Source organism: Drosophila virilis, chromosome 4 (assembly GCF_030788295.1).
Source record: "Drosophila virilis strain 15010-1051.87 chromosome 4, Dvir_AGI_RSII-ME, whole genome shotgun sequence".
Taxonomy (NCBI): Eukaryota; Metazoa; Arthropoda; class Insecta; order Diptera; family Drosophilidae; genus Drosophila; species Drosophila virilis.
The window spans coordinates 22,363,365-22,384,987 of NC_091546.1; the positions used below are offsets into that span (position 1 = coordinate 22,363,365).

Consider the following 21,623-nt stretch of genomic DNA (forward strand, 5'->3'; position numbering starts at 1 on the left):
ATCATACAATATGGAAAAATCCTAGAGCAGCAATCGGAAAAATTAAAAAATATATAAATTACAACAATTGACGACCTGCTCGCTGCCTAAGCCTAAGCTAAGACATATATCATAGGTAAGTTTGGCAAAAACTTATATAAACTAGAAAGTTTACTATATTTAACTTATTTTCTTGCTTTGGCATATGCTTTATTTACATATCACGATGCATGCTCTAATCTAATCTAATATCACCAATTATGCATTATTATTTAACATTTAGTTTACAGAAAGAATGAGAAGAGATTTACCATAAAGCCCCTTTCGCTGGTTGCCCCAGTCGCAATCTTGGCTGCGTCCTGCTGGCGCTTCACGTTGCGCGGCAAGTCCGGCTCCTTGAAGATGCATTCGGCCAGCTTGTCCAGGCTCAGGCGAAAGTATTGATTCTCCAGTATGGGCACTATGAGATTATACTTATCAATTGTTTTGTTCAGCTGTTCCACATCGGCCGCATGCGACTGAACAAATTTCTGCCAGGCTGCCTGCTCCTGGGCCGTGGCCAGGGGCCAATCGCCGTAGTAGCTGCGCTCGATGCGCATCTGCTGCTTCAATTTGCCGACAGCCTCGCGTATGTCGCGACTGAGCGTAATCCATTCCGGCGTAAAGCCATTGTCCAGCATTATTTTGTTGAGCTTGTGCGTGGTGAAGTCCAGATAGGGATTCTGTGACTGGGCGCTGGATAGCGGCTTGCCTGCGCCATTCAGATTATTGAAATCGCCCTTGGACATGGCCTCCTGTATCAGATCCTCGACGACACGATCAATGCCGTATTTGGTCTTGATCGCATGCTTTCCATAATAGCTGCCGCCTTTGCGCATTAACGCACCCTCCTCGGCAGCTGCCTTCTCGATGCGATGCTCCAGTACGCGCTCCTGTGCTTTCATCGCACGCACCTGTTGATATTGCTTCTGGCGTTGGGTGGGCGTGCCCACGCCAATGCCATCATTGGACAAATATTGGCGATGCTGCGGCGCCGTGTGCTTGATATCAAACACCATTTCCTCCTCCTCGTCTTCGTTGATGTTGCGTCGACTCTTGGCGAACTTTTCCTGCAGCATTTTGAACGCCTCGTCCACCTGCTGGAAACGCTCGTTACTCGCCTCGTCGGTGTCCGCATCGGGATGCACCCGCTTTACCAAGTCCAAATAGGCGCGACGAACCGTTTCCTGGTCGGCGGATTCGTGAACGCCCAGTATTTGAAAGCATTGCTATTGGATGGAACAGTCTATTAATGATTACCGTTAGTTTATGGTATTACTACTCACCTGGTACAACTCGCGCCTCTTCAAGTGCAGCGCGCGCCTGCAATTGGCCCCCAGGGGGCTCATCAGATTGCCTAAAATGTTAACTGTCGGTAACATGTTCGTTTTATGATATTATTTTTAAACGATCTTGGCATTTGTCGCCCGCACTAAGTGTTTTGTTAGCTAAGTTTACATTTGAAAAAAAACTCAATCAAATTTATGTTATTCAATAGGTGGCAAACGACCAAAACAAAACAAGACAACATAAATGAGTATTAACAGTGGCAAACAACCTAGGGACAACATTTAAATGTTAGTGCAAATGTAACTGTTAGGCTCAGTATGCAAACAATTAAAGTGAGGTCACAAGCAAAGGCTTGTATTTGTTTAAAATGTATTAACCACATAGTCTAATTTAGTCTAAATCTTTGCTAATCATGGGTATTTTTGCGAGAATGTGAACGAGCACCCGAATAACTTTACCTTAACATCTGCTAAACTCAAAATGGCACTGTTTAACTAAAGTATAGCACTTATCGATAAGTGATGGCCCAAAGTAGGACCATTTTTGGGATTTTTAACAGACTTGATGTGACCAGATTTTACCACAGAAAACAGCTGTTGAATTTTTAGCACACTTCGGTCACACAGTACCAAAAAAAAACTCGTTGCACACAACAGCAAAACACGCAACAAAAATTTATATTAACTCGATTTAATACAAAACGCATAACAATTAAAACTAAACAATAATTGCCAGCCAAGTGCCTCAACTGGCCGAATGTGTGCAAACAATGTGCAGTGGAATTAGCAATAGAAATTGTTTAACATAGGCGACACACACACAAAAAAAAAAATATTTTTCGTAAGTGTCGCAGAATTTACTAGTTGCTGTGTGTGCGTGCCCCACTCATGTGTGTGTGTGTGTGTCAGTACGTGCGTGTGCATGTGTAGATGTAGCGTGTGTGAGTGACTGACTGCAGTTTGCGTACGATATTTTGTTGATTAAAATGTAATAAAAACGTACACTAATTAAAAGTGTAGAAGGCAACAGCCGCGCCAAGCACAACAACAACAAAAAATTTTGCTGCTATACAACACTACATTGAGTAAAGAGAAACAAAAAAAAAATAGCAGCATGTCGCGTCGTTGTGTGTGTGTGTGTCGTCGTCGTCTCGTCACAGTCTGTGAGTGTGTGTGTGTTCATTAGTATTTGTGTTAAATAATGTTTAAACATTTTTTTAATTCGCACAAACTTTAATGCGTTGCAGTTCAGCAAAAGGTGAGTAATGTCATGTAAATAATTATAAACAAAAGCTTGACCAAGTCAATAGTTCGTCAACAGTCGCCCTGCTCCTTCCCCCTTCCCCGTTACAATCCACTCTGGATGCTACTCTCGCTCTCCCTTTCTCCAACACTCGCTCTCAATTTGCTCAGTTTTTGCACGTTCGCTCTTAATTCCAGTGCGCCTTATTTTAAGTGTAATTTTTGTAGTTGCCTTATTTTAATTTTAATTTGCTATGCGCGATTCGCGCGCTTATTGTGAATGCGCAAAGCACACAAACAAACGTCAAATGTCAGACAAGCCGCTCTCGCTGTTATGCGCTTACTCTCCCTAGCTCTCAGTCTCTCTTCAGAGGCCGTGTGTGTGAGTGTGCGTGTGAGTTTGATTTGTTTTTGTCTAATTTACTTTCTACGTGCAAAAAGCAAAAACTCTTGTTTTAAGCATGAAAGTCAACACACTTTACTGTTGCTACTCTCTGTTTTTATTGGTATTACCTTTGTGCTTTTTTTTTGATTTGATTAGCTGTGCCATGCACACACAAGACTCACATACACATGGCGAACTCGTTTCTGATAAGATTTTAATTGTTTGAAACGGACATGCCAATAACTGAATGCTGATATGAGAGAATATCATTAGCTCGAACTTAACATTTGGGAAAATGTTAAACCTGAAAATATCACTGCAGCCATTGAATCGATTAAATTGAGATCGATTTAATTCATAAAAGCAAATAAAGCGATTTATTTGTGAAATAATACTGTTTCATCTACAACCTAACAAGTCAATGATAAGAATTTGAGGTTTAACATTTATTCGAGCATAAAGCATCAAATAAACAAAAGAAAAGATGAGCATGAACAGTATTTTGACATTGTTCATATAAAAATTATTTAAGCTGTTAATTTACAGTCTCAAGAAAATCACAAATATATATATGTGTGATCCCTCACACAACATTGTATTTGTTTAAGCTGCATGCCATCAAATTACAATATAACAAACAATAAATGAAAAGTGTCAGCAAACAAACAAAACGCATAACAAGACAAGCATTTGTTGTTGTTGATTTTCGCACGGTTTCAAATTCCAATGCATTGGCAACACTAACGATACTAGCAACAACAAACACAGATACGCACGCACACAGCCACACACCAAACACACACACACACACACACACACAAACAGTAGCTAGCAAAAGTAACAACAAACTACAGCCAAAAAAAAAAAACGTCAGGCGCTCTCATTCTCTTTATGTCTGCCCGCTCTCAAACATTCATTCACAATTATACTGTAACAGCAAGCGAAAGAGCGCACAAAATGGAATGTGCTGCAATAAAAGTAGCAAACATATGTTGTGTTATTAAAAAAAATATTCAAGCAATCTTAATTCAGTAATTATAGATTTAAAAAAACGAGAACTCAAGTAAACTGTATGATCTTCGTTAACAGTGCATAACGTATGTGAATATTGTGGCTCTCACAGATTTTCTCGTTCGCTGTGTCTCTCAAGGCAATCTTAGCAGGGCGCGAGCGCCACCTGTTAACTAACATCTGCTTAACATGCACAATTTGAGTCAACATTGCTCTCTGGCAACAAAACGTAACAGACCCGGTTAGCGTTGGCGCCAGTGTTAACAGTTTTTTTTTACAGTAACAGTATGTCGTCGCGCCGGATAAGATGTAAAAGCGAATAGCGAAAATCGTGAATTTTTTCATCTACACGCGCTCGTCAAACAAAACGCCATGCTAAATAAATAAAATATATATAAAAAAAATATTAAAAATAAGTGTGTGAGAAGCAATTGTTAAACAAGTGCAATAAGTGCAAAGTTCATGCAAAGCAAATAGGAAAAAAAGCAAAAGCAAATGCAAATGCAAATGTAAAAGCAAAAGCAAATAAAATACGTAAGTTGTGTTTATTAATTATTTATGACAAGCAATAAAAACAACGCGTCACAATTGTCGTGGTCGTCGTCTTCGTAGTCGTTGTCGCAAGTAGAGCAACGCCGCGCCACCGTCGCCTGCCGCCCCTGTTGACCAACACACGCGTACATTAAAACATATACACATGCATATACATATATGTACATATACATGTACATAAAGACAAATGCGAAATATTTTTATGATTACCTCTCTCGCTCTCGCCGACTTTCGATCTGAATCGCCTGCAAATGTTATGCAAATTAATTAAAGCAATAGGAGCAACAAAAATTATTGAAGTCAACATCAGCCGCGTCGCAGCAGCCACAACAGCATAAAATAAAAATTTCGCTTTCGCAGTCGAAAAAAAAAATAAAAGAAAAAACAGAAAAAACGGTACAGAAAAAGTGAAATGCGCATTGACTTCAAAGCTGATTTTTTTTTGTAAATTTTTCAAACGGCACTTGGCGCTCAATCGCGGGCTCTCTCGCTCGCGCGTAACGGAACTGCCGCCAAGGCACTCTTAATGTTGTTGTTGTTAGGCAGCGCCAAGCACAAAAGCAAACGCCAAAAAAAAAACGGTTATGCGTGCGTTGCCCTTTGGGCTGCCTATGCCTACAACAACAACTGGTCGCAACATAATGAATGAAATACTACAAAAAAAACACGACAGCATAGGCAATTCTCTGTGCTCTCACACACAAACACACATACACAGACAGAATTTAGCGGATATCTATATATGTGTATGCATAAATGCACATAAAATGTTCATACATCGCTAGAGAATGATTACATTTTGTTGTCGCTTGTCTTGTGCGCATCTGCTGTGTTGTTGCATTTATTATGTATTATATGTGTGTGTGTACGTTTTTTTTTTTTGATTTTTATTTAACACCTGCTGTTTTTCCATCAGCGCGAGCCGCGCACTCAAAAAAGTCGCAGCTGCTGCGACGGAGACGTTGGCAACTCACAGCCACGTCTTGCGTACAATGTGGTTGGCAACTCTGCCCATGCAAATGCAATTGCGATCAACAGCTGAAAAGCGAGCGTAAAGCAATGTTAGCGGAAAACAACATCCTCGTTTGTGTGTTTGTTGTTGTTGCTTTGCAGAGTTTGTCATTTATAGTTGGTAACACTGTAGCTGTTTCTCATATTATTAACAGCTGTTGAGAGTGGTAAAAACGAAAGAGAGAAAGAGAGAGAGCGGGAGAGCGAGAGCAGTTTAATATGAATCGAGAGCGATCGTTGTTATTGTCCTTGCAGTCGATGTTATAGTTGTTGTTGTGTGTGTGTGTGTGTGTTTTTTTTTTTAAATTGGGTATGACGAACTTATGTGTATTTGGGCACACCTTTTCTGTTTCTTGGCTTAATTGAATACAAATTTTTTTTGCAGCCCTAGAAAAAACTAAAAGCGCCTCAACAAAAAAGCAATAATAAATAAATAAATTATGAAAAGAAACAGCATAAGTTAAACAAAATGTTAATAAATAAAAATTAATAATTCCAATTTGTAGCCATTAGCTTTAATAAAATAACAACAAACGCATAACATTTATGAGCAAAAAATTTCATAAAGCCTATACAAGTACGCCTTCCAATAGTTATATATACAATATATACCGTTATATATATATACACATATGCATGCGTAACATAGTAGAAGAAGCAGAGCAGAAGCGAAACAAAATTCGGCTAATTAGTATATAAAAAGTGCGTTATTTCGAACGATGCAATCAAATCTTTAAATATTAAAAAATTAAATCGTATATACATATATATTAATTTTACATATATATATACATACATACATACATATATTTCTTATAACAACGAAATAACATTAGGAATATTAAAATTAATATAAAAATTATCAGCTTGCTTACAACAAAAATCCATGCAATTACTTTAGCAAATTTACTTTAAAAAATAAAAATTACAAAAAAAAAGAGAAAAAACAAAAAAAAAATACTAAAAATAAATAAATCAAGTGCAAATTCTAAAATGTAAAAAAAAAAAAACAAAACAAAAACATTTTTTCTATGCGCCCCAAGTGCTTAAACAAAAACAGAATACCCAAAAAAAAAACAACAACAACAACAACAATGTAAAACATACAACCATAACCTCAATCAATCACAGCAAAACGAGCAATATTAAGCATAACGAAAACTAAATTTAAAAAAATAAAATTATTATTAAATTTAATTGTTAAATGTTAACTAAAAAAAATACAGCTACAACGCCAGCAACCTGCCAACAACAACAAAAACAACAACAACAACAACTCATGCGGTGCCCAAAAGCCAACGTAAGCTTTAGCCGCCCCGCAAGAAGAGCAGCAGCAAAAGAAAATCAACAACAACAACAACAACAACAGCAGCAGCAACAGCAACAACAACAACAAAAGCAAAAAGTTAACGGGAGCAACGGCGCCATTCGGCGCAGCTCTCAAATTCTCAGGAGTTGCTATTGCTGCACGCATTAACATTGGATTAGTCCCCACCCCGCACCCCAACATTCCCCCAGCTCTGAGGTACTCATGTAGGGGCATTAAAAGCAATTGTGGAACAGCAACAACAACACCAACAACAATAACAACATCGACAGTAACGGGACATGGATATTCATATGAAAAAACTAACAAAACCACGGTAAGTTTTGAATACTTTTCAACTTTATATCTCCACTCATTTAACATTTAACTCAATTGAATGTGCCCTACACCTTTGTATTTTACTGATAATGCCAAGCGTTTCGCAGTCGCAGTAAAATTATCTTTAAAAATGTGCTTGGAATTCAGATTTCTCTTGCCGCTTTTTGGGTTATCGCTCAAACAATAATATTTACAGATTCTGGAATGCGTATCTTTAGTTTATCGAATTTCAAAAATTCATCAATTCGTACAGATTGTACATATATTATTTAGAGAATCTTTAAGGCGTCTGGTTTAACCTAACCTTACAAACGGGATTAACCTCAAAACGATGCAACACATACATGCGCTAAATTCGCGCGAATTCAAGCAGTAAAAATAATTAAAACATTAACAAAAATTATGATAAAAATATTAACGTATTTTCAAAGATTTTCCAGTTTTGGCGTGTCTTCATGTGCGCATGTATATGTATATGTATATGTATATGTATGTGTATGTGTATATGTATGTGTATATGTATGTGTATATGTATGTGTGTGTGCACTATAAACAAGACAAGCTGCTGGTTCCCTAAAGCCACATTACACACACACACACACACACACACGCACACGCTGCGGAAATTCACAGACATATTCCCGTTCAAGTTCCACAACTAAAAACTTTTCTCATTTCTGCGTATTGCGGCAACCCTTTTTTTTCTGTGTGTATATTTTTTTATATTTTCCATATTTTTTTTTTTTTTTTTTTTTGTACTGTCAATGAGCTGCGGCGACCACTAAAATGTATAATTGAAAATTGTACGCCCACATTACGACTTGAAATGCACAGACAATAAGAGGGACAGAGACATGGACAGGGAGGGTGGAGGGGGAGGGCGGGTGGTTAGCACCAAAAATGGTCCCCAGTTGCTTTTAGCGCCGGGCAATAAACAGAGCGAAAGCAACAGCCGCACTATGAAGATAACAGCTAAAGAGATGGGAGTGGGAGAGAGAGAGAGAGAGAAGGCAGAGAGAAAAAGAGAGAGAGAGCGCGTGCAGAGTGTTGCCAAGTTTGCGGTTTTCTTGACTGCCGTTTTACCCCGGCCAGCACCGCCCTCGCCCCCGTACCCAATTTAGCGCCCACCTTGACCAAAGTAGAAAAATCTAAAAGTTTTTTTCTTTCATACTTAAATACATATACACATATACACATTTATATATGTATGTGTGTAGACTTTTTGCCGGCGTCGCCACGCACTGTTTCGCCTGCTGCGTCTTCTTCTTCTTTTGCTACTTATTCTTCTTCTTCGTCGTCTTCTTCTTGCTCAAGCATTGTGTGCACTTTTCGCTGCAATTTGTCGAAAAGTTTTTACTGTGCGCGTAAAGTTTAACCATAACAGATTTCTTTTGCCGTCTGTTTTCCTTGAGGGCCAAAAACTCGACCAACTTCTCAATTTGGCTTCACTGCTTGCCACGCCCCTCGCTCCTCGCCCACATCAGAGGCAGGGCAGTTAACAAACGCATAAACCAGCATATCTAATTTGACAAACTAAACCTGTTTTATTCGACAAGATTTTCGCCCAGAACGGCTTTCGTTTACTTTTCCTATTAAACTAATTAGCTTGTAATAGTTGGATCGGTTTAATTGAGTCAAGTAATACGAGAGAAACATTTTAAAAGCAGCTTTATCTAACTCAAAATAAGTTCAACAGCTCGAATACAGGTTCAAGCTAGATATATTATTGTAAGCACAGTGAAAGATCCCTTGAGCAGACATCCCGAGACTTATACTGAGGGACTAGTACGATTTGATATCCAATTCGAGGTTGCAGGTATTTTAGAAGAATTGTTAATTTTCCATTAAAGCTGGCATTATGTCAGCCCCAAGCAGACGATGGAATATTGTATGTTTCTAGCTTTAACAAAGAATCCATGATGTATTCATTTTGTTGGTGTCGCCATCTAGCGATAGAAACACGCATACTCTCACTCAAATTATGCTGATAAAATTTTAATTTCTCTAAAATTGAAATTTTAATGTGTGTCTAAAGCGCGCGCGAGTTGGCCGCAATCTCCATTACGCCGTGCCGCCGCACGGCCCTTTGCTTTAAGCCCTTGTCAAGGCACACACACATACACACTCGCACACTCGCACACACATGCACTCGTACAAACAGACTGCAAGTTTCTGGTTTTTGTGGCTTTTCCGCTTCTCACTTCACGTCGCGTGCGCTCGCTCTTTCCCCCTCTCTCTCTCTCTCTCTCTCTCTCTCTCTCTCTCTCTGGCGCGCTGCTTTTGGCGTTGGCTAAAAGCGAATTTCTTTCGTTGAATTATTTAAATTTGTCGGGGCTAGGGTGTGTGTGTGTGCGTGTCTGTGTGTGTCAGTTATGAATAGCTAAGTGAGTGCAAGTGCTGCAAGCAGCCTTTTCATTTTCATTAAATGCAGTCCCTTAAGGGAATGCGGGGTTTGAGGCGCGGTGCTCTAGCTCACAGATGAGAAATTGCATGTGAAAGGTTCTGCCTTTCCGGATTTTAATTGTATAACGTATAACCTTTATCATACGTAATTCGATTGTTATGAAAAGCCAGAAATGACCCGGTCTTAATCCAAACTCAAACATTTTTAATTGACGCCCATCTCTAGATCTGTTCTGCTAGCCTGTTATAATCTTGTAATATTTATGGTTTTATTCATTTAATTGTTTTTGTTATAATTGTTGTCTATTTGCGTAGAAAGACAACCAGGTATTGAGATAATTTCCAAGACGATTGTCAATTGTCTACAGGGTATCAGCTGGCTTGTCAGTTTGGCATGCCTTTGGTTACAAAGCTCTAAACAGCTTTTGTTTTTCTAACTTTGCCATGAATAAGTTTTAAATGTTTAACAGTTGTAAGTTGATTAAAGCACCCAACGAAAGCAACAAAAAGTTTAATTAGCACTCTACCCGGTTGCCATTATACGGTTCATTCACAGTTTTTCCCCCCACAGTTGCAGGCGGATTTTGGCTGTTAATGACAAAACTTACCCCTAAAAGCGGGCAAAACAAATGCCTAATTGTCGCTGCGAATTGATTGGTCTTTCGCAACGCAAAGCTCCCCAATCATTAACCAAGGGCACAGATAATATACAAATAAACATATGTATGCATATGTGTGTGTGTGTGTGTGTGTGTGGGTAAGTGTGTGTATACAAAAGGCAAACAAGTCAAACACGAGCCGAACCCTTGTTAAAGAACGCAGCAAATTATTTGCAAAAGGAAAAACCCCGAGCAACAACAACAACAACAACAACAACAAAATGAAGAAAAACCGAAAAACGAAATAAATGTTAAGGGAAGTGATTTACTTTATCGATGGACACATAAAACAATTTGGCAGCACAGTCAGACGAATGCCTCGTATGCTCTCACTCTCTCCCTCTCTTTCTCTCTCTCTCTCTCTCGCTCGCTCGCTCGCTCGCATCCCTCAAGTGGTGGCAAAACATCTGTCATGACGGTTTGTCCTTTCACCAAATCCTTTTTCGCACAAAAATCAAAATAATAAAAAACAAGTAAAAAAAAATGCCCCCTTTTTGACGATTGCCCGATCAGCAGATACCCTGTGCTCGGCATAAAAATTATTTTAAATCTAATTAGAATATAGAATAAACAATATTTTTTTTCATAATTCGTCTAAATTCTTAATATTTCTAATATACAAGAAATCTGCTTCATTTCTGTTGCAACCGAGCAGCCCACTTTTAAACATTGTTTACAGAGTACAGGGTATATGAAAAGCAAATCTTTTCTTCGCTCGCTTTTACGCGCTGTTTGCAATTTTATAAGGTATGAAAATTACATGTGCCCGACTGAATACGCGCAAACTGTCAGAGAGGGTGATAGGGAGGGGGGGGGGGGGGTGGGAATTGTCCTGGCATCCCGTAGTCAAAGTCATAAAACTTGCGCCCACCAGAGCTTTGCATTCGTTCCGTAATGCTCCTCTCGCAGCAGCTTCTTCTTCAATTGGCAGCAAAGTTTTCCATATAACTTGGGCTTTACCTTGGCGTCCTGCTGCTTTACATCCTTTCAAACTGTTGCTGATTTATAGGCTGCCCTTAGACAGTAGAGCGTGGGGGGGGGGGGGTGTGGGAGCGCTGTTTTGTCTGTTTAGTTTACATTCTCTCCGTTTCCTATTCTTGATATTGCAGCTCTTCTTCCGGCGTCGCATTAAAATGACATAATAAAATGTATAATTTCGACATAAAAACTGAAATCCTCGGGGAGATTTTCGCCGACAACTCACCCTGCCCCCCTCGCCCCTTTGCTGTTCAGTTTTGATTGTTGACTCCACGTGCGGCATATCAATTAGGTGTGTAGGTCACAATAGCTTAAGTGTGTGTGCAGCGTGGGAAGAGGGGGGGGGGGGGGGGTCGTCTATTTGATCGGCGGGCTATTGGTTTGAGGCTTGGCTCTTGGCCCAAATACAAAAGTTTTGGTTATTTGAACTAGAAATTGCACATGAATCATGCATTCAGTTTGATGTGCTATGCAAAGTGGAGCACGGACTATTTGCAAGTTAAACAAGTGCATATATATGTTTATCTATATATATCTATATATATTCCTATTCAGCTTTTATGTGCCTCTAATCAAACGAATGAGCAGGCATCTAGACCCAAACGTCGGGCTGAGTGAAGTATATTAAGTAGATCATTTGCTTGACTCAAACGATTTATAGAAATTTAATAGAACAGAGTAGGAATTCGAGGCCGACTGATAACTGGAACTTGTGTTGACCTTTTCTATTGAAGGTCAGCTTAAATAAATGTATATAGAAATAGGAAATTCTGGAAAATGTAGCTGCATGATTTCGCTCGTGCCAATTTATTGTTGGTTCAGTTAGTTGCACTTTTCGCCTGGACAACATTTATTTGTTTCAACTGTGTGTCAACTGTGGCGCCCGAGTTATTGTTGCTAATGCATTTTGCATGCGGGAGACACACCTTGAAGCACCTCGACCTGCTTGTGGTTGTCTTCTGTTTTCTTGATGCCCTTTCCCAGCGCACATCAAGGTGTCTCCCAATGTGCTCTGTGGCATATCTCATTTCCCAGAAATGCGCCAATCCTGTTTTCCTTTGCCACCCTTTTGCCACACACACATAAATGATTAACTGTTGCATGTGGCGCTTGCCACGCCCATCAGCCAATTGCAGTTACAAACTGAAGGACACGGCACACGACATTTGTTGCTGTCCCCCGCAACTCTTTCTCTCTGTCCATCTGTGTCTGCTTGTGTGTGTGTGTGTGTGCCACATGCAAGTGGCAACACTGTCGCCACTCACATTTCTCACACATACAAGTGCTTGCGCCACTTTAAGCCAACAACAACAATAACTGGCAACTGCAACTGCAACTGAAATAGCTGCCAAGTCCTTTGCTGTTGCCGCTGTTTGGCATTTGGTTTTAATACCCTGTACGAGCTAGAGATGAGCTATGTTAATATAATATATAGAGCAACAAATGAATATCAAATCGAAAAGATATAAAGGTTTGGACCATAGAGGCTAGCACTTGGCTAAAGTGAAGTACGCTCAGAATAATAAAACTAGAGAGTATATATTCTTATATACGAAGGTCCCTTATAGTCTTTCTTGGTAGAAGGTCAATTCTGTGCCAGCCTGTAATAAAAGAAATCGAATGAAAAATAAAGTAAACAAAAAATTCGAAACATAAAATTTGAAGAAAAAACAAAATTCATCGATAACTTTTTATAGCTAGAAACGGGTTATCGATATTTTTCCTTCAATTTACGATATCGATTATAGTATAGAAATCTGTCAATTGTAATTGAATTTCCAGTGAAAACTCTATTTGAAATTAAAAACAATTTCCACTCTATGTAAATAAATGTTATATTGCGTGCGTGTTCCTTGAATAGAATTCATAATATCTATCAATGTAAACATATTCCACGGTCACACTCTGGACCCAAGGCTATCGTCAGGCTCGTAAGCTTGACTAAGGCCCTTTGGCCTATTGTTGTTGTTAACGGTGTGGGGTTTGGGGTTCCTGCTGTTGCTTCTTCTTGATACTTGATTCTTGGTCTTTCATCTATTTGCACAGGCAGCCGCCCCAATTGAGAAACGCGGCGCTGAAGACGAACACGCGGAAACAGTAAATAAGTTGCACTTTTCCGCTGACAGGGAAAGCGCTGGCGAGCGGCAGTTGGGAATGGCAGAGGAGTGGCGGGGTGGGGGTCTGCCTTGTTGCTAATATGGTGTATGAGCAGGGTGGCTGGGTGAAGGGGAGGGGGGAGGGGGCTTGGGGGTCAGTTAGTGTCCTTGGTGGCTGCTGACTGCAAATAAAAACAAAAAACTTATTTGCCATTTATTTCCAGTTGACGTTTTTTCTACCTCCTCAGCGCCCTGTTCGGTTGTTATTAATATTGGCAGCAAGTGGCGTGGCAGGGCAGGAGAAGAGGGGGCTAGGTCCTCGACAAGCCTTTGGGGTCGCTGTTGCTGTTGCCTGTTTGTTTGTTTGTTTGTTTTTGTGCTTAATGCTCTGGCCAGTTGCTCCCTCCCTCTCTCTCTTTCGCTCTTCCGCTCTCTGTCCCTTTCACTCCCTCTCTCTGTCGCAGCATTTCCGGTGTAGGGATAAAAATTTGTCGTGGTTGAAATATTGTAACCTGAAGCCTTTATTGAAGGACTTTTTAATGAGTGTTTGTGTTTGATTGTGGAGAAGAAACAGCGCTCGCGTTAAGGAAGTTGTGCGGTCTTCTGCTTCTGCTTCGCCTTCCTCTTCTTCTTCTTCTTCTTTATTTCGCCCGCTTGCATCTCTTCTTTGTGCGGCGCCCAAGAAACGTGTCGCAAGTAAGCCGATTTCGTTTGCCACAGGTCAAAGGTTAACTAAAGAAGTCTATTTGAAGTTTTTGGCCACTTTTTATGATTTTATAGAAAATGGAATATCGTAAATTAAAACGTTTTAGTTCTGAAACACATTTACGATCATTTCGCATCTCTCAAACTCTGCAGATAGTTATCGATATATATCGATAACCAAAACATTTTTATCTGTTATCGATTATGTTTTTGTTTTATTTTCTAATCTTCCAACGACTAATGGAAAAGTTCAATCATTCTTTTTATTTTTATGGCAAGTAGAAAATAACTGAGCGATAAAATTTGCATATTTAAATGCCTTGTAATACTCCACAATTGTCTGTACACCCTTCTGCTTCTGCTACCTGTAACCCCTTGCCACCCTGCTCTGGATCTGCCCCTTCTTTATTGCCCTTTCCCATGTCACGCAACGGTTAACTGACGTAGTAGTTTTAACCCCTTCTCGGCCATTAAATGCCGACAATATTATATATTTTGTACGACAACTGAAATCGGGGACAACCCTCAATAGTTGTTGCTATGTTGGGAATAAAAATGCAGTCAGTTTTGTTGATTTTTATTATTTGTCTATAAATATACAAATTGATCTCTAAATATAACAAAATTGGGGAACTTTAAAAATGTATATCAGAAATTTAGCCAGAAATGAAATGAAACGCTTCGAGATTAAAATTTCGAAATTCTGTCGAAAACACGCGCAAATATTTTGATTTGAATTCAAAATTTAAGTTGCGAAAATTTTGACCTATAAAAATATGAATTACCGTTGAAGTGTGAACAGTTGTATATACGTCTAGGAAATATATCTTTCAGTTAGTTGTGGAGAATGCTTAGTATCTTTATTTTGAGTTGCTTTTCAACTCAAAGTGCAGAGCATACGAAAACTGACAGTGGAGACTTTAAGTGCATTTCGTGTTTTTTAACAGTGGAGACTTTAAGTGCATTTCGTGTTTTTTGTATATAAATATATTTTGTTGCACTTGAAATTGGGCGGGCATTGTGTCTAAAAGCTGCAGTTGTAGTTTTTGAAGCTTCTTAACGTCATGCACACACTTGCCGGCAGCAACAGCAACAACAGCAACAGCTACAAAAACTGCAATGAAAGGAACAACATTTGAATGACTCTCCAATGTAAACGGCTGTTTAGCAGTGCTCTCTCACTCTCACTCTCGCAGTGTTCTCACTCGTTTGCCACAATTAGGTGTTAATACGACAATTTACTCAGCAGCGGCAGCGGAGGCGGCAATAATAACAACAGCTAACTGAAATATTAATGCAATGCTTGCACATGAAATATTTATGCTTGTGTGCGTTTGTAAGTTAAGTTGAACACGCCGCTATTCCGCGCCGCCGCTCTCTCGCTCTCTCGCTGTCTCTCTGTCTCTCTCTCTTGGTGTTGGCTAACGATCGATAAAATGTCATCCGACGTTGACGCCGACGCCGACGCCGCTCTGCTCTGCTCATTGCTAGCTTCCTGCTGTGCGCGTGAGTGTTGGTGTGATTTTGTGTGCAAGTATTTGTTTGTGGATTACATTGTATGTGCTGCCTCTCCTAGGCTGCGTATTTTGTAAGCACAACAACAGAATGCCTCGGCGTGCAAGTATATCACAAGCTCTTCTCATCTCCTTCTCACACACACACACACGCATACGCACACGCATACACACAAACACTTTTTGTCACGCATTTGCCTTGTTTTTGTTTATTTTATTAGTTGAGTGGCTTTTAGTTGAAAATTTCTGGTACGTGTTTGTCGCATTTTGCTATTGTTATTGTAATGCCCATTGAATGCTGTTTGCCAGCGGGGTATGCACCCCCCTATCCATACACAGATCTGTTTATGTATGTACAAGCATTACAGAATGTCTAATTGATATTAAAATGCTGCAATGTTTACATTTACTCACTTGATATTGTTTTTGTGCTAATTTACCAATTCCTATTGGGTTGATATTCTGTTGTTTATAAAGTATTGCAATTTTTATTGCTTTCAACAGAGTTAACATGCACACAAAATGTTATACGCAAGCCGGCAAAAATCAAAGACAATATGTGAAAGCTCTTTAAGTGAGTCATTCAGTTTATCTGCTGGCAGCCCTGCTCTGACTATCTCTCTTTAAGTCTGAGCTCATAATCCTGATCGGCAACTTTGACGCCGGCAGAGGGTGCGAGGCAAGAGAGTTGTGAGCTTTACAGAAGTCTCGTCTCTTTTTTGTCTCACTCAAACATGGACGTTTACTAACACTGTTATACCGTAATGTTAAGAAAACATGCTTGTGTGCAGCGTCCATGTGTTGCCCTGTTATGGCAAGCTTATTTGCCATAGCTTTCGACGACAAAACTTGGTACTCCCCCGAATGCTTTATAAAATTAGTCACTCCAATGTAATTTTGTATATATTCGACAATTGCACTGCTGACTCATTCTCTATTTTGCGGCTGTCTGCTGCCTGCCCAATGAGCACAACAATGAAAGAAGAAGCAAACGTATGCCTAATTAGCAGCCATGTGGGAATGAGAGACATCAAAATCGCTTAACACTTGATTGGCAAGCGAAATAAATCAAGCGGCAAGGCGAAACAGAAACAACTCGAAGCACAAGGCAAGAAAAAATAAGTAGCAAAATGCAATATATAAGCGAATATGCATGCAATGCATGACGACGACAGCGACAGCAACAGCAGAAACAACAAAACAAAACAACTGTTTTGCAAATAAATAAATAAATAAATGGATAAAAACAAGCGCAAGCAATGTTGGGTTAAAAATAGAAAATTGCACAAATGCGACGGGAGGCAATTATAAGGCCATAAATTCTACATAGCAAGTTATTTATAAATTTTTGTATATTTTTTATTGGTTCAAGAATAGCAATCGGAGCCAACACCTGATACTGAAAATTGTTTAAGCTAATAACAAATAGCAAAAAAAAAAAAAATAACCAAATCAAAAATAGTGAAAAGTAAATAAAATGAGTAAATTTTGCTAAAAATAGATGATGTTTGAGTAAGGCTCAGAGCTCTTAAGTTTGCAGATGGCGTCTTCCACTCTCTCACTCTCTCTCTCTCTCTCTCCCGCTGTGTTCCTTGTGCGACGCTCTTTGCTGTTTCTTGCTGTTTACTACGCGCTCTCTCTTCCGCTCTCGCCTTAGCTAGCTGTCTACGCACAAGTCGCCTTCAACGTTGTCTATTTTTGTTGCTGCTTTTTGGCTGCGAGCAGCTTGTTGCCGTTTATTTATAAAAACAACCGCCGGCAACAACAACAACAACAACAACAGCAACAGCATACATATGTGCGCTGCTAAATTTACTTTTTTTTTTCTGCTGCTGCGCTGCTGTTGCGTTAAGTGGGCGTCGCTGCCGCCGCTGCCGGTGGATTTTGTGGAATTTTCTTGCCATTGAATAAAAGAATTTGCATTCAAATAAAATGGAAATAAGACAACAACAAGGACATATGCTCTCTCCCTCTCTCTCTCTGTCGCGCTCACGCAGTGGGCGCCACATGTCTGTGGATTTATTTATTTATTTTTTTTTTTTCAATTATAACATATGCATGCAATTGTGCAGCTGTATGAAAAGAGAAGAACAAAAGGCAGCAGATGGGCCAAAGGTATGTGTGTAATCGAACAATGTTAATCGATAGCCAATTACGAGATTAATCAGCAGGCGTATTAACAATGCATTTATTTCTTATAATAATTATTAGTCTATTTAACTTGGCCTACTTTGTGCTTATGCTGTTCAATTGTTATGTATTAAATATATTATTTTTTGAAGATTTATAACAGAGCAAAATGTCGCTAAAATTGATCGTTTTTTATATACAAAAAAAAAAGGAAAACAAACTCAACGAGTGTCTCGCATTAACAATAATTGCTGTGCATAACAAATAGCTTTACAGTTAAAGCAACAAGCAGTGCAGCGCTGCTGACGCCGAGCACGACGACGTCAGCGTCAACTGTAACTGCAACAACAATAACAGCAACAATTGCAGCCAGTGTTTAATATGACGCTTATGAGATTTTTATGTTGGCCATTAACATTAAAACTAATGCACATGCTGCAAAAACATGCGAAAACGTTTAAAAGTGAATAAAAACCAATAGACATTAAACTATGCGCATTTTATGAAAATAAAACAAAAAAAAAACTAAAACCATACAAACGCACACATGTACCATGAAGAGCAGAGTGAGAGAGATAGAGAGAGAGAGAGAGAGAGTTGGCATGAGAAGCACTCAACGACAACGTCAATGTTTTGTGCTCTGTGGGTGGGTTGGGTTAAGTTTTGCTTTTGCTTTTCGTTTTAGTTTTGTATTCGGCTGACTCGTCTGCGTGACATTCATGGCGCACATGCATCGACACGTTTTTCATATTGTCGTTGCTGCTGCTGCTGCTGCTGCTGCTGCGCTGCTGGCGCTGCAGTCAGTGATTGAAGTTTTTGCATGCAAAATGAAGTGTTAATCAGCCTGTTTGCTGTTGTTGCTGTTGCTGTTACTGTTGCTGTTGCTGTTACTGTTGCGTGTGTGGGGTAGAGAGAGCGAGAGAGTGAGAGATGGAACATGTCTGTGTATGTGTCGCATTGCGAAATGAAATTGCAGTTAACTTCAAACTGTGCGAGCAGATGGGAAGTCTACGGGGGCAGCCAAATGGGCGCCATAAATGCTCAAACTGACTAACAAAAGAGATGCGCAAAGTGTTTGCTTGATTTGATGAATTTTAAATGCTTATCAAATTTGTGCTTTGATTGCGTTGAATTGAAAGCTGTGCGCTTTGATTTACCAAACTAATAAATAGTTGCTGTTGTTACTGACGATAATTACTCCAATTATGTACTCGATTGATTATTGTATTATTACTGTAAATTCTCGTAAAAATTATACTATTACTGTAAATACTTAACCATCCTTAACTTGTTCGACTGTTTTTTCGACATTTATTATTCGACAGCCGTTTTCTGTTTATGCAATTTCTTTTAACATGCATTGGCCAGCAAGTTTGTCTAAGTTTCTGGCAAAAGTTCTCATAAACATGCACACACACACACACAGGCAGACACATGCAAGCGCACAACTGTTCTTTAGCTATTTGGCATGCTACACAACCTTCTCATAATTCACATTGGGAACTGTTTGTGAATTGGCAACTGTAATGCGAGATCTGCTGGCAGCAAAGCCGACGGCGTGCACGGACATTCATTTCATACACTTTTCCATTGCAATTCCATTCGAGTAAAATCCTCAACACACACACTAAGGCAAACTTGTGTGTGTGTGCGTGTGTGTGTGTGTGTGTGCGTGTGCTCTGAGCGCACGTGTGTTGGGCAGTGCTCTCGCGTGGGCGGCAGGTGAGGTTCGGATTGTTGACGGCACATGTCTCTCACGTACTTGCCGTCTCTCGGTCGAGCCGTCCGTCTGGCGTGCAATGTGCAGTCGAGGACTTTGGCATTTTATTAAATTACGTGCCTCTCCCACCTCCCCCCTGTCTCTCTCTCTCTCTTCTCATCGTCGGCGAGTGGCTCTAACTTTGTTACTCCCGCACCCGCTGCCGCTCTCTCACTCTTGGTGCAGCACTTGTAGTATTTGTGAGCGCGCGTTGAAAAGAAATGAAAATGTGTTAAAGTTTTTGGTTGCGGTTAATGTCTGTGTGTGTGTGTGCGTGTGTGTGCGTGTGTAGATGTTATCGTCAGGCTGGCAACTGAAGAAACGATAGGTTCTCAGGCAAATTGGTTGCCAGACGCAGTCTGAATCTTATTCGAGTTGCGGACAGACGACGGACTTGTCATAATTTGCATTGCGAGGCAAGTCAATTGGATTGAGGCACAAGCGGATATTGTCTTAAGAGCTGTGATAACATGATAGGTTATCGATAAACGATGGGTATTTCTGATAAAATCTGTTGATGCTAATTTTCGATTAAAAGCCATTCAAATATGGCACAATTTTAGCAGAAGCAAACTAGTTGCAATGTGAGGTGGAACTGTGACTGTTTCGGCATTGTTCAGGTTCACAATATCAGGTAACAATGCAAATTAGATAAGCGCAAAGCGCAAGCACGTAACAAAACAAACAGTCGGGCCTACAAAAGCAAACAAAACGTGCAAAAATGCTGGCAAAATCAGCAAAAGCAACAAATATTTCAACAGCGATGAAAGATAACAAGAAAACTCAACGAGAACCAAGTAGCAAGTCGCCTTATCGGGTCAGAAACTCGAATTTCAATGCTTATCTCTCTCTCTCTCTCACGCTCCCTCTTCGCTCTGTCTGTACGTCTCTTTCGCTGCTCACAAATTAATCAGCGTCAAAAGTTGAACTATCAGCCAGATGGGACGTGCGCCAGCCCAAAAGCAGCTTATGGCTTAGACTTTATTATTAAGTTGGTTAACTTTTTGAATGCCATATTCGAGACTTGTCATCATCATCATCATCATCATCATCATTGGCATCTTTTTCTGTCCCCCTTTAAGCATAGAGCTTTTCTTTAGAATATATTCTGTTAGCCAAATTCGATTTGAATGCTCGGACAAACGAATTCTTTGCCCATGCAAAATGTTTCACTGATTATATTTATGATAAAGCTGATAATAATGACGCCGCAGCAGTTAATAAAATTGTCTGGCAAAGTAGTTGAAAGAGCAATCGACACGTAAATATATATTATGTATACGACACGTGGAGCAGCTGGCTTAATGGCAAAATGTGTGAACTGACTGGATTAACACGGCGTGGGCGAACATCGTTCAAGCTTGTGTGTAATCGATATGACAACCTGTTCAATGTCGTGCTCTTTCTTATGGGCAGGCAATTTATGACCAAGGTTTATCAATAAACGATTGTTGTTTGTGATTACTTAATTGCTAAATTTAAAGTTGCATCATTTAAGAAATTTCTGCCACTTATGCTGATGCTATTGCTGAAATATCGCAAATGATAAACGATTATGATGTGGAAAATATTGAAGATTAAAGATTACATATCGATATCGATAAATCTGTTTGATATACATTCTCTTAAGGGAAACCAATTTATGAGTAAGGCTTATCTAAATATTTTTGCTTTGATTACAAATTATTTCATTTAAAGTTGCATCTACATACGTATTAGGGTTTATTTAAGGAATATCGATATCACGTTTATCGATACTTTTATTTATAATCAACAATATAATAACATTAGTCACTTTAAAGTTAAGCAATTATTTTGACTCAATTGTTGAAGTACTGTAAACAGATTGCAATCGATAAATTTGCCAATCGATAACTCAATGACTGTTAATTATGCGAATTTAAGCAAATTACCGTAGAATAGCTGTCAAAGTTATCGATTACCTTTGCCAATAATATTAACGCACGAAACAATTTCATTGCAATTGTGTTTTATCATAAATATGCATTAACTGTATTTGGCTGTAAATCACTCTTCGCTCACCTCTCTCGCCCTGCTAGATATATATTTCTTATGTCTGGGGCCCTATTTGAGGTTCCCCAGATTCCGATACCGATTCCGGCTGTTGGTTGCGAGGCATATGCTCAATTAGAGCGCCAAAAAACGAGGCTATAAAATATCAGCAGCCAAGCGACCAGCATATAAACAAAACTTCAAAGGACTTGC

General features: G+C 39.5%; 2 protein-coding genes across 7 annotated transcripts in view; one reads left to right on the forward strand and one right to left on the reverse strand.

The window, feature by feature from the left end:
• Positions 1–158: 158 nt before the first annotated feature.
• LOC6627735 (dnaJ homolog subfamily C member 28) lies at positions 159–1,708 on the reverse strand. Its single transcript, XM_002051083.4, has 2 exons — positions 1,305–1,708; positions 159–1,247 (listed from the first exon to the last, which is right to left on the reverse strand). Exons 1-2 carry the CDS (start codon positions 1,398–1,400, stop codon positions 264–266), a joined length of 1,080 nt encoding a protein of 359 aa, XP_002051119.1. The 5' UTR covers positions 1,401–1,708; the 3' UTR covers positions 159–263.
• Positions 1,709–1,926: 218 nt separating this feature from the next.
• lilli (AF4/FMR2 family member lilliputian) overlaps positions 1,927–21,623 on the forward strand; it is a 92,698-nt gene continuing 73,001 nt past the window's right edge. For 2 of the 6 annotated variants that reach the window (XM_070208958.1, XM_070208963.1), the window contains exons 1-2: positions 1,927–2,565; positions 5,894–7,151. Coding sequence is in view for 1 of the 6 variants with exons in the window: in XM_070208963.1 (XP_070065064.1) it covers positions 7,117–7,151 (35 nt within the window). In the remaining 5 variants the exon portion in view is untranslated. Of the gene's footprint in view, positions 2,566–4,223; positions 4,480–5,893; positions 7,152–21,623 lie in introns of those variants that run through there. The other 4 variants (XM_070208959.1, XM_070208960.1, XM_070208961.1 and 1 more) reach the window with 4 other exon arrangements.

Bases quoted from the DNA above. Each gene is read 5' to 3' on its own strand.
- LOC6627735 (XM_002051083.4), bottom strand. From the start codon at position 1,400: ATGTTACCGACAGTTAACATTTTAGGCAATCTGATGAGCCCCCTGGGG. The intron at 1,248-1,304 runs GTGAGTAGTAAT...TCCATCCAATAG, and splicing joins AGAGGCGCGAGTTGTACCAG to CAATGCTTTCAAATACTGGG.